The 13,243-nt window shown below is 38.5% G+C and overlaps 1 protein-coding gene across 5 annotated transcripts in view; it reads left to right on the top strand.

Moving 5' to 3' along the window:
* Positions 1-13,243, top strand: part of HERC2 (HECT and RLD domain containing E3 ubiquitin protein ligase 2) — a 268,052-nt gene that overhangs the window by 223,337 nt on the left and 31,472 nt on the right. For all 5 annotated transcript variants that reach the window (XM_019438147.2, XM_019438149.2, XM_019438148.2 and 2 more), the window contains 6 exons: positions 8,221-8,328; positions 9,134-9,265; positions 9,703-9,861; positions 9,944-10,062; positions 10,879-11,004; positions 12,837-12,992. In XM_019438147.2, the coding sequence (XP_019293692.2) occupies positions 8,221-8,328; positions 9,134-9,265; positions 9,703-9,861; positions 9,944-10,062; positions 10,879-11,004; positions 12,837-12,992 (800 nt within the window). The remainder of the gene's footprint in view (positions 1-8,220; positions 8,329-9,133; positions 9,266-9,702; positions 9,862-9,943; positions 10,063-10,878; positions 11,005-12,836; positions 12,993-13,243) is intronic.

Genomic DNA, 13,243 nt, shown 5'->3' with positions numbered 1-13,243 from the left:
TTGTTGGGAGTTTTTTGATTACTGATTCAGTCTCCTTGCTGGTAATTGGGCTATTCAAATTTTCTATTTCTTCCTGTTTCAGGTTTGGTGGGTAATATGTTTGTAGGAATTTATCCATTTTTTTCTAGGTTGTCTAATTTTTTGGCATATGGTTTTTAATAACATTCCCTTACAATTAAAAAAATTTCTTTTACTGTTTATATATTTTTGAGACAGAGGGAGACAGAGTGCGAGTGGGGGAGGGGCAGAAAGGGAGACCAGAATCTGAAACAGGCTCCAGGCTCTGAGTTGTCAGCACAGAGCCCGATGCGGGGCTCCAACCCATGAACCCTGAGATCATGACCTGAGCTGAAGTTGGACGCTTAACCAGGCGTCCCTCCCTTACAATTTTATATATTTTTGTGGTGTTGGTTGTTATTTCTCCTCTTTCATTTGTCACTTTTTTTTATTGGAGTTGCTTTTTTTTTTCTTTGATGAGTCTGGCTAGAGGTTTATCAATTTTGTTGATCTTTTCAAAGAACTAGCTCCTGGTTTTATTGATCTATTGTTTTTTTTTAGTTTCTATATCATTTATTTCTGTTCCAATCTTTATCATTTTCTTTCTTCTGCTGGTTTTACGTTTCATTTGTTGTTCTTTTTCTAGCTCTTTTAAATGTAAAGTTAGGTTGTTTATGTGAATTTTTCTGTTTTCTTCATGTAGGCCTGTATTGCTATAAACTTACCTCTTAGAACATTTTTGCTGCGTTCCAAAAGTTTTGGACCATTTTGTTTGATTCCATGTACTTTTTTTTCCCCAAAGTTTATTTACTCATTTTGAGAGAGAGAGTGAGCATGAGCAGGGGAGGTGCAGAGAGAGAGGGAGACGGAGAGAGAGAAGAGAGACAGAGAGAGAGAGAGAGAGAGAGTGTCAGTCCCAAGCAGGCTCCATGCTGTAAGCACAGAGTCAGATGTGGGGCTCGAACCCACAAACCGTGAGTTCATGACCTGAGCTGAAATCCAGAGTCGGATACTTAACCAGCTAAGCCACCCAGGCACCCCTGATTCCATGTACTTTTTGATTTCTTCTTTGATTTCTTGGTTAACCCATTTATTTTTCAGTAGCATGTTATTTACCCTCCGTGTATTTGTGGTTTTCCAGACTTTTCCTATAGTTTCATAATGATTTCTGATTTCTAGTTTCATAATGTTGTGATCAGAAAAGATGCATGGTATGGCTTTGATTTTCTTGAATTTGTCAAGGCTCGTTTTGTGGACTACTCCGTGATCTGTTTTGGAGGATGTTCTGTGCCTTCCTGAAAAGAACATGTATTCTGCTGTTTTTGAATGGAATGTTCTGAATATGTGTGTTAAATTCATCTAGTCCAGTGTGTCATTCAAAGCCACTGTTTCCTTGTTGATTTTCTGTTTGGATGATCTGTCCATCAGTGTAAGTGGAGTGTTAACATCTACTATTAGTATGTTACTTTCAATTAGTTTCTTTATGTTTGTTATTAACTATTTTATGTATTTCAGTATTCCTGTATTGAGTGCATAAATATTTACAGTTGTTATATCTTTTTGTTGGAGTGTCCTCTTTATTATTGTAATGTGTCTTTCTTGGTATGTTGTTACAGTCTTTGTTTTAAAATCTACTTTAAGTATTGCCACTTTGGCTTTCTTTTGACATCCATTTATATGATAAGTGTTTCTTCACCCCCTCACTTTCAGTGTGCAGGTGTCTTTAGGTCTGAAATGAGTCTCTTGTAGGCAGCATATAGATAGGTCCTGTTTTTTTGTTCGTTTGTTTTGTTTTTTATCCATTCTGACACCTTGTGTCTTTTGATTGGAGCATTTAGTCCATTTACATTCAAAGTGATTATTGATAGATACCTATTTATTGCCATAAATTGATTGTTGTTTTGCAGTTGTTTCTGAGGTTTTTCACTGATCCTTTTTTCTTTCTTTCGTGGTTTGCTGGTTTTCATTAATGATATATTTGAATTTCTTTCTCTTTATTCTTTGCATATCAGTAGGTTTTGATTTGTGGTTACCATTAGGTTTGTATATAACATCTTCTGCATATAAGCAATCTATATTAAGTTGATGGTTGTGTAAGTTTGAACCCATTTTTTTCTCCTCTCTCCCCCAATGTTTTAGTATATGGTGTCATATTTTACATCTGTTTATATTGTGAATACCTTGACTGATTTTAGTTGTGTCATTTTGTTCCCCCAGTCTTTGGGCCTCTTTCTGAGTTGTTTGCTCTGATGTGAGTTACCTAGTTGTATCTGTGGGGTAAAGTGAATTTAGGGTTTTCCTATCTGCCTTCTTCCCCAGAAGTGCTTATCATTTCTACTTTTAAAATATATACATTACAAACTTAGCCATTTCTCTCTAACTCCAGGCCATTCTGGGTCCAACCACCTAGTCACATCCAGTTTATTATATGAGCACCATATATTAGTGGGCTGCTCATGTTCCCACCTCTACACCTAACCTTCTGTGTCCTCCAGAATCATCTCCCTACAGGACATCCAGAGATGCTCTCTTAAAACCACCCTGTGAACCAACCCAGTCAGAACATGCTGGTCCTCTGCTTAAAACCCACCAGTATATCCCTATAACCTTAAAATAGGAGCTAAACTTCTATAACCATGGCCTATGCAACTTTGTATGAACCCTGATCACCTCTTCAATGTATTCCTTTCTCCCTCGTTGTCTCTCCTTCCTGGCACCTCCTCATCATCTTCTTTCCTAGTCCTGAAATATATTCCAGGTTCAGGATATTTGTCTCACTTCATATTTGCCATCTGCCTGAAATATTCTTCCCCTAGGCAATTAGTTATAGAGTTCTGACCATTCTCTTGTTCAGAGAATTCTTTCCTAACCATCATATGCAGAAACAGCCTTTCCCCAATCTCATTTCATACATGTCTTTCTTTATAGCAGTTTAAAGGGCATCATCTATTCCTTAATCTAGAGCAGAGACTGACTACAATCAGTGTTGTATACAAAGAGGGAGAGTGGAAATCCTTTTCCTTGTTCCAGTAGGGTGAATATATTCAGTCTCTCAGCATTAAATTCATTAACTATAGATTTTTCATAAATGCCCTTATCAACTTGGGGAAGTTTCTATTCCTACTTAGTGGGGGGTAGTAGGTACATTTTATGAATGAGTGTTGGATTTGGCAAATGCTTTTTGTGTGTTTTGTTACTCAGTAATGCATATTGCAGAAATCAGTTTTTGGATATTAAACTCACTCTGATCTTAAACAAATCACAGTTGTTCATAATGTATAATCTTTATTATATGTTACAGGATTTGGTTTGCTAATATTTTGTTAAGAATTTTTGCATCTATTTTCATGAATAGTATTGCCCTATAGCTTTTTTTTAGGTTTGTATTTTAAAATTTATTCATTTATTCATATAGCTTTTCTTTCTTGTGATAGCTTTGCCTGGTTTTGGTGTCAGGATAATACTGGCCTTAATACATGTTCCTTCCTCCTCTTTTCTCTGAAAGAGTTTGTGTAGGATTGACATTCTTCCTGTTGGGAACGCAAGATACCTCTCTTCCTGTTGGGGTCTGCAACTGATGAAGAATGGTAGGGCATGAGAGCTCCCCATTCTAGCCTCCTGACTTCATTTGAAATGAGGTGTCCTTTATTTAGCTTCACACATAGGTTTACCAGTTTATTGTAAAGGATATTATAAAGGGTGCAGGTGAATAGCGAGATGAACAGGTACATAGGATGAGGTCAGGAAAAGACCTGATACAGGGGCTTTTGTTGCTATGAAACTGGGGTATATCATCCTCCCAGCTTGGTGTCTTATCAAATCTTGCTATTCAGGAGTTTTATGTATCTTAATCTACAATACCCCCTCCACCTTACCTCCCCTTCCCAGAGATCTCTTGGTGGTATTAAAAGAGCCAGCCCTCTAATCATTTGGTCTTTCTGGTGACCAGCCCCATTCTGAGGTAATCTAGAGACCCCACCCTAAATTACCTCATTAGCATAAATTTAGGTGGGCTCAAAAAGGCTCCTTATGAATGACAAAAGACACTCCTAACAGAAAATTTCTAGGGTCTTAGGAGCTTTGTGCCAATGATGAGATACAAGATATGTATAATAAAATACATATTTTATTATAACACAATAGTGATATTCCTTCTTTTTTTCCTGGTTTTGATCATTTGTATCTTCTACATTTCTGCCCCCACCAATCATTCATCTTAAAAGTTTATTTTGTTGATCTTTTCAAAGGACTAATTTCTGGTTTCATTGATTTGTTTTGTTCTTCAGTTGTTTTTCTGTTTTCTCTTTTACTGATTTCTATTCTGATCTTTATAATTTTCTTCCTTCTGTTTCAGGTACAATATGTTTTTGCTTTTTGTTTTTAGTTTTTTTAAGGTAGAACCATAGATTATTGAGACCTCTTTTCTAATAGAGTTTGAAGTGACACATTTCCTTCTAAACACTGCTTTGGCTATGCCACATAAATTATGATAATGCTGTGTTTTCAAGTTTTGTTCAGCCTAAATATTTCCTAATTTCTTTTTTGAGATCTCTTGTTTGAACCATGGATTATTTAGAAGTGCCGTTTAAGTATTGGAGGTTTCCCAAATTTCCTTCTTTTGTTGATTTCTGATTCAATTCCACTGTAATACAATTATGGTTGTAGTTGTTCAGTCATACATTGAATGATTTCACATCTTTTAAATTTATTGAAACTTGTTTTATAGAATGTGGTCTATCATAGAGAATGCTTCATGTCTGCTTAATAGGAATGTACATTATTCCTTTGTTGGGGGAGTGTTCTGTAATTATTATCTGTAAGGTTAAGATGATTGGTAGTCCTGTTGAAATATGTAGTCTTATTGATTTTCTTTCATTCATTCTGTCAGTCCTGGAGACTTGGATATTGAAATCTTCAGCTATAATTGTGGACTTGTCTACTTCTTTCATTTCTATCAGCTTTCCATTCATATATTTTGGAGCTTTGTTGTTAGGTGTGCATACCTTTGTAATTGTTATTTATATCTGATGTTTGACTCTTTTTTCAGTGTGAAATGTCCCTTTTTGTTTCTATTAACATTTCTTGCCTTAAAGTCTGTTTTGTGTAATATTTGTATAGCGACTCCGTTTCTTTTATGGTGATTGTTTCCATACTAGATTTTTTTCCATCTTTTTACTTCGAACTTTTTTTTGTCTTTGAGCCTGGGTTTGTCTCTGGTTATGCACCTTTTAGTTGCATCTTGCTTTTTTCATCCAGCAATCTCTGCTTTTTGATTGAGATGCTTAGGCCATTCATATCTAATGTAATTATGGCTTTGGTTGGATTTACATCTGGCATTTTGCTATATTTTCTCTAATGCCTGTGTCTTCTTTTGTTCTTCCTTTAGTGCTTTCTTTTGTGTTAAAATTTTTTCGTGTGTAACATTTTAATTCCTCTGTTGATTTTCAGCCACTTTTTTTAGTGTTTGTTCTAGGGTCTAAAATAAGCATTTGAATATATCACCATCTACTTCATGGTTAATATCTTAATTCTGGTAAAATGTAGCAACTTTGCTCCAGTGTAGTTCTATTTCCTTTTCTCTCCTTTTTGCTGTTATTGTCATATATGTTACATTTATATATGTTAGAAATTTGTGCCACATACTTGTAACTATATCTGTTATACATACATGTATATGGTATGATAATCATTGCATTATGTCAAGGATTAGCAAACTTCCGTGTGTCACAAAATATTATTTTGATTTTTTTTCTAACCATTTGAAAATACACAAATCATTCTTTGCTCACAGGCTATGCAAAAATGGGGGGTGAGACAGATATGGCCCATGGACTATAGTTTCCTAAGCTCTGCTCCATGTAATATTTTGTATTTTAAAAGTATTAAGAAAAGGAAAGGGAAAAAAAATACTTATGCTGTCTCTTAACCCACATATTTCCCTTTTCCAGTGCTTTTTATTTCTTCCCATGGATTCAGGTTTCCATTTGATATCATTGTATTTCAGCCTGGAATACTGTAAATGGTTTTTGTAAAGCATATCTGCTAGCAGTTCTCTCACTATGTGTTTATTTGGGAATGTTTTAATTTTGCCTTCACTTTTTGAAGGATAGTTTTGCTAGATATAGATTTCTTAGTTGAGAAATCTTAGAGTTTTTCCCTTTTATTATTTTAAACATGTCATCCCACTGGTTTCTGATGTCCATTGAAGGCAGCCATTAATGGTATTTTGTACCCCTAGGTGTTTTGTGACTTTTTTTTTTAATCTTGCTGCTTTCATGATTTTCTCTTTTTGTCTTTGGTTTTCAGTAGTTTCAGTATAATATCTAGGTGTGGATCTCTTTGTTTTATCCTACTTGGGATTTATTAATTTTGGGAACTGTAGATTAATGTTTTTCATCAAATAAGGAGGTTTGGGCTGTATTTTTTAATTACTCTTTCTGTGCCCTTTTTTTCTCTTCTGTTTTTTGGGAGGAAATTCCCAGATGCATATGTTTGTATTCCTTAATGTTGTCTCCTAGGTGTTTGAGACTTTCTCATTTTTCCTGTCTTTTTTCTCTTATTTTCCAGGAGTAAGAGAGAAATGATACAGTCTTCAATTTGACTCCCTTTTTTCTGCCATTTTGCCCATCTAATGAATTTTTCATTTGGGTCATTCTATTTTCCAACTCCAAAATTTCCTTTTAGTACTTTTTTCATAGTTTCTCCCTCTTTATTGAGATTCTATATTTGTTAAGTCAGTCTTATCATTTGTTACCATGTTTTCTGTGTTATCTTATTTTCTCTGGTTTTCTTGGATTTTTCGAACATTTCAGTTGCTTTATTGTTTGCTAGATCTAGCATTTGGGCATCAGAGTTCATTTTTATTGACTGATTTTACTTTTGAGTATGGCTCACATTTTTCAGTGTTTTTGCTTGTCTCATAATTTTTTTGAAAAGCGAACATTTTAGGTAGTAGTATGTAGTATCATCTGGATTCTGATATTCTTTTTCAAGATTTGTATTGGTTGATAGGTTATTTTCATTGTGTTCTGTACTTGTTTTGTAACATGACTGTAATTCTCTCTGAAATCTGGTTCCCTCACAGCATGTGGCCTCTGATGTCCTGGTTTCATTCTTTTGTTCTCATTTTTGTTCTCTAGCCTGACTTCTAGGGTTTGTTCTGTATCCTCTTGGCTTATGCTCAAGCCTGTTGATCTCCCCTTCTGTTGGTGGATCTACATGCGGGTGGGAGCAGGGAGGGCATAGAACTCTGTTTTGGCAGTTTTCCTGTGCGTGCGCATCCCAGTTTGTCCAGGCCTCCGTGATGCCCTCACTGGCCCTTCTGTGCTCTCTGAATTTTATGATCTCCTTGTTAAATTTCTGGATAGTTCTCAGATTTGATACTTACCTCTCAGATTTGATACTCACTCGCCAAACCATGTTCTCAGGCCAGTGGAGATGGAGGCTTTCTTGTTGGTCTTTTTATTAGCAGTGCCCCTGGCATGCATTTTCTGCTCCCTGCTCTGCACCAGTCAGCTTCCCCTGGAGGCAGAGTCCCATCTTGGTAGAACTGTCCTCCAGCTTGGATGGAAACATACCCAGGCAAGAACATCATAGGTACTCCCATCTCTATCCAAGTTTGGCAGTTTTTTTCATGAATAAACACTTCTCAACTTGTTGTTTGCCTTTAATTTATTTGCAGAGCCCTGAGATCATCATCTTTTATAATTTTGAATGGTTTTATAGCTGCTTTGAAGGAGGGGATTTGTTAACCTCTTCCCTCCACCATAACCTAGGTCCTGCTCTTCATTAATTCTTTTGTAAGCTAACTTGTCCCACAGAAGACTCTAGATCTAATACTAAATGTTGATGAATATGGTTTCATGTGGCATTTTAAATGTGTGTGGGGTGGGGGGATAATAAAGTTTGGTCTGGCAACTGAGGTTGCAGCCTGAAAATTTGCCCAGAAATGAGAGCACAAAATGAATTTGCCAAGCAGAAGTGTATTCTTGGGCTTTCCATCACAGGTGAAGTCTTCTGTGGGAGATAAAGTGGGGGGAAAGAGGCAGTCAATCTTAGATTCTTGTCTATGAGGTCAGTTCCTCCTGACTTTCTGCTTTTCATTAGCTGTTAAACATCATATTAGTCTCACTGTTTCTATGTGTCTGTTGCAGCTTATGGCCTTGTCTGTGGTATGTCATTTGGGAGTGATCACTGTGTGTTTTGTGCTCACTTGACCTCCAGGTGCAGAAGGACTCAGGGTGGAGTTTGACCGGCAGTGCTCTACAGAGAGGCGTCACGACCCTCTCACAGTCATGGATGGTGTCAACAGGATTGTCTCCGTGCGGTCAGGTGTGAAGGGAGGTTGAACAGGACACTATCTGCCCACCTTCGTAGAACAGAACTAGTAACTTACTAAACAGAATGCTACTGCTTCATTCCTGTGTGAGACTAAAGGAAGGGATAGTAAGCTATTTTGCTGCAAAGTATAGAAGGTTTTGTCTGCCTGTTCACAGTACTTTGAGTAAGATAGTTATGAGAATGGTATCTGCACCTCACCAGTGGCGGTAGAATTACTGGGTTCCTGGTAGGTCCTTGTCAGGACATTGGCCATCTTGGAGGCCCAGTTTCACCCAGATAGCTAGAGATGGTGCTGTAAGACATATGGGAGTACCAGGCTTGTGCAAACTAAAATATGATGTATGAAAAAGCTTCCTAAAGGGACTTGGTTTATAATTGACTGCAGTAAGGGCTGGGCTCAGGTTTTGGTAAGATTGCATGCTCTGTGAGGAAATCTGGGGCTCTTTCTCCTGTTTCCTGGGTAACTGCCATCACATAAGACCTTCCCCAGGAAACTCTCTATAGCCCTTGACCTGGGCTTGTGTGCTGCTGGCTCTGCAGTGTTGTAGCTATGTATCAGGGTAGTGCCCACCTGTCTTCATTTTCCCTAGTACTTGATGTAATGTGTATGGAAGGGCAGTATGTATTAAATATCATTCACTAGGAGTAGAGGGAACTCAGATTTTGGAGAACTTGGGTTGGAGGAGCCAGCTGTTCTTGAGACATAGTGTGAATGATTTTGCTTTGTTTTTAAAAAAGTTTGTGTTTATCACATGACATAGTGAACCCAATCCTGGGGCATAATTTTCCCCACTAGGCCGAGAATGGTCTGACTGGTCCAGTGAGCTACGCATCCCAGGGGATGAGTTGAAGTGGAAGTTCATCAGTGATGGGTCTGTGAATGGATGGGGCTGGCGCTTCACAGTCTATCCCATCATGCCAGCTGCAGGTAAGTAGGGGGCTTGCGATGTCCAAATCTTGATGACTCAAGCAAGGTGGACACATAAATTGTTTTCATTTAGTACATTGTACTCTGCCTTCTCCTGTTGTGTTGGGAGCCAGCACTGCCCAAGGCCCCACCACAGTGGTGATCGTAACTGCCAAAGAGCAACCTTAGTAGCCCAGTTGTTGGGATGTTAGGACTCCATTACCTAATGGGAAAGGAGTTATTATTGTTGAATGAACTTCTTAAGCTGTTTGATTTTCAGATAAAATGTCTAATACAGTGCATAGTTGTGTGACATAGACAGTGGCGGTACCATGGGCACCCTCTAAGCATGGCATCCGAGTAGATGAGGACCACTCTTGGTCAGATTGTACAGGTCTCCTTGTGGGGTAGCCCTTATCCTGTCCAACATGGAAACATTTACAGTGCTCATTTCGCAGGCCCTAAAGACCTCCTTTCTGATCGCTGTGTCCTCTCCTGTCCGTCCATGGACTTGGTGACATGTCTGTTAGACTTCCGGCTCAATCTCACCTCAAACAGAAGCATTGTCCCTCGCCTTGCAGCATCACTGGCAGCCTGTGCACAGCTGAGTGCCTTAGGTAAATAGCACCTTTATTATGTCTGTTGTACTTGATGGGAAAAATGGTCAAGCTTCTGATATTTTCTGTCTGCTCATTTAAGCTGCCAGTCACAGAATGTGGGCCCTTCAGAGACTGAGGAAGCTGCTTACAACTGAATTTGGGCAATCAATTAACATAAACAGGCTACTTGGAGATAATGATGGAGAAGCAAGAGCTTTGGTATGGAACATTACCTCACAGTTTCTAGATGTTTGACTTTGGGAATAAAATGTTGCTTGAATAATTTAAGGGGCATCTGGGTGGCTCAGTCAGTTGAGTGTCTGACTTCAGCTCAGGTCATGATCTTGCAGTCTGTGAGTTCGAGCCCCACATCAGGCCCTGTGCTGACAGCTCACAGCCTGGAGCCTGCTTCAGATTCTGTATCTCCCTCTCTCTCTGCCCCTCCTCCACTCACACTCTATCTCTGTCTCTCAAAAATGAATAAATGTTAAAAAAAAATTTAAAAAAAATATTGCTTGAAAAATTTAAGTCACTGAGAAGAGTTGGGAAATTCTACATAACAATAAGCCTGCTTTTGTCCCATCCAGACTCCTTTATGTTACTCCATATACTGAGTGCAGGCTGGCCTGTGATTTTTGGAAACAAAGATGTGTCAATGGCTGTGAGCATAGGATTGTATCTGTTAGACTTTGCAACAAGTCTGGCTCACCACATCCCCTTATTTTGTTGGATGAGGTAGTTACTGTTAAAAGGATGCTTGATCCTAACGATCTTGGGAGATGGGACTTTGTAGGCCAAAAAGGGCCTTGTTCCCTGCAAGTGCTGTATTGAAATCTAGACCAAGCATTCTGAGGTAAATTTTCAAGCTCTTCTTTTAAATTTTAGTGTTCATCAAACCTATTTGAAAATATCAATACACATTTTTTAGGGAGAATAGTATCAATATAACAAAACTTTTGACTCACAGAAATAAAATGGTTACTTTCCCTACATTTTGGATTGCTTTACTAGGATATAATCTTGTTGTTTTCTTAGAGTTTTACAGGTAGTGCTCTTGCTGCTTTGGTAAAAGGCCTTCCGGAAGCTTTGCAAAGGCAATTTGAATATGAAGATCCTATTGTAAGAGGTGGCAAGCAACTGCTCCACAGCCCATTCTTTAAGGTAATATTTGACTTGTTTTAAAGTGATGAGATCCACAAAAGTATGGCCAACGATTAATCTTTGACAAAGTAGGAAAGAATATCCAATGGAAAAAATACAGTCTCTTTAACAAGTGGTGCTGGGAGAACTGGACACTGCAACTGCAACATGCAGAAGAATAAAACTAGACCACTTTCTTACACCATTCACAAAATAAACTCAACATGGATGAAGGACCTGAATGTGAGACAGGAAACCATCAAAACCCTAGAGGAGAAAGCAGGAAAAAACCTGTCTGACCTCAGCTGCAGCAATTTCTTACTTGACACATCTCCAAAGGCAAGGAAATTAAAAGCAAAAATCAATTATTGGGACCTTATGAAGATAAAAAGCTTCTGCACTGCAAAGGAAACAATCAACAAAACTAAAAGGTAGCCGATGGAATGGGAAAAGACATTTGCAAATGACATATCGGACAAAGGTCTAGTATCCAAAATCTATAAATAACTCACCAAACTCCACACCCGGAAAACAAATAATCCAGTGAAGAAATGGGCAGGAGACATGAGTAGACACTTTTCTAAAGAAGACATCCGGATGGCCAACAGGCACATGAAAAGATGCTCAACATCACTCCTCATCAAGGAAATACAAATCAAAACCGCACTGAGATACCACCTCATGCCAGTCAGAGTGGCTAAAACAAACAAATCAGGAGACTATAGGTGTTGGCGAGGATGTGGAGAAACGGTAACCCTCTTGCACTGTTGGTGGGAATGCAAACTGGTGCAGCCGCTCTGGAAAACAGTGTGGAGGTTCCTCAAAAAGTTAAAAATAGATCTACCCTATCAGCCAGCAATAGCACTGCTAGGAATTTACCCAAGGGATACAGGAGTGCTGATGCATAGGCACACGTGTACCCCAATGTTTATAGAAGCACTTTCAACAATAGCCAAATTATGGAAAGAGCCTAAATGTCCATCAACTGATAAATGGATAAAGAAGTTGTGGTTTATATATACAGTGGAATACTACTTGGCAATGAGAAAGAATGAAATCTGGCCTTTTGTAGCAACATGGATGAAACTGGAGAGTGTTTTGCTAAGTGAGATAAGTCATACAGAGAAAGATGCCATATGTTTTCACTCTTATGTGGATCCTGAGAAACTTAACAGAAGACCATGGGGGAGAGGAAGGGGAAAAAAAAAGTTACAGAGAGGGAAGGAGGCAAACCATAAGAGGCTCTTAAAAACTGAGAATAAACTGAGGGTTGATGGGAGGTGGGAGGGAGGGGAAAGTGGGTGATGGGCATTGAGGAGGGCACCTGTTGGGATTAGCACTGGGTGTTGTATGGAAACCAATTTGACAATAAATTTCATATTAAAAATAAATAAATAAAGTGATGAGAGAGCTGGTTGGCTAGGAGAGACACAGAGAGTGGTTGTGTGTAGTGCACCACATTTCAGGCCTCCTTGAGGACATGGGTAAGTATTGCTGAAGTTGAATATGAAAAATTTCCAGAAATGACTATGACCTAATAAGCCCTTAATACTTTAGCCAAGTATTAGTGTACTTTGAGATGCTTGACTTGGGCAGTAAGTGTTGTGGCAGTTGTCAGATCTGAGGTCTTGTGTATAAGGTGCATCACTAGGAGCTGGGTGGGAATAATCCACACCACTGGTAGTGGTAAAACACTTGCAGGCACATGGCAGTCAGCCTGGAATAAGGAGCTCCTGAATGAGAACTCACAGAAACCCTGTAATGGTGTCTGTCTTTAGCATGCAGTGTTGGTGAAGTAGATTCTTAGCTGCATTTCTGAGCTTCCTTGTTTTGTTAATTTTTGGTTGCTACAGGTACTGGTAGCTCTTGCTTGTGACCTGGAGCTAGACACTCTCCCTTGCTGTGCTGAGACACACAAGTGGGCTTGGTTCCGAAGGTACTGCATGGCCTCCCGCGTTGCTGTGGCCCTGGACAAAAGAACACCATTGCCACGTCTTTTTCTTGATGAGGTATTGCATGTTATTTTGGAATGTAAAAACATTTTCCTTATTCAGTCATGGTGTAAACAGATGCCAATATTATGAGACACAGCAACATTTCTCTTACAAAGGGATACCATAAAGAAAAAAATCACATAGGTGAAAATGAATAAATGCATACTGTGAATTTCAGTTAAAGTTTATTTTTAGTAAACTAAAGATATACTAGTACTGCCCAGACATTCCAATATCTTAGACTTGATTATAATTGTATTGATTTT

This window comes from Panthera pardus, unplaced genomic scaffold (genome assembly GCF_024362965.1).
Source record: "Panthera pardus isolate Hobbes unplaced genomic scaffold, ASM2436296v1 HiC_scaffold_24, whole genome shotgun sequence".
NCBI classification, from domain to species: Eukaryota; Metazoa; Chordata; class Mammalia; order Carnivora; family Felidae; genus Panthera; species Panthera pardus.
This window is presented reverse-complemented; position numbering and strand designations above follow the sequence as displayed.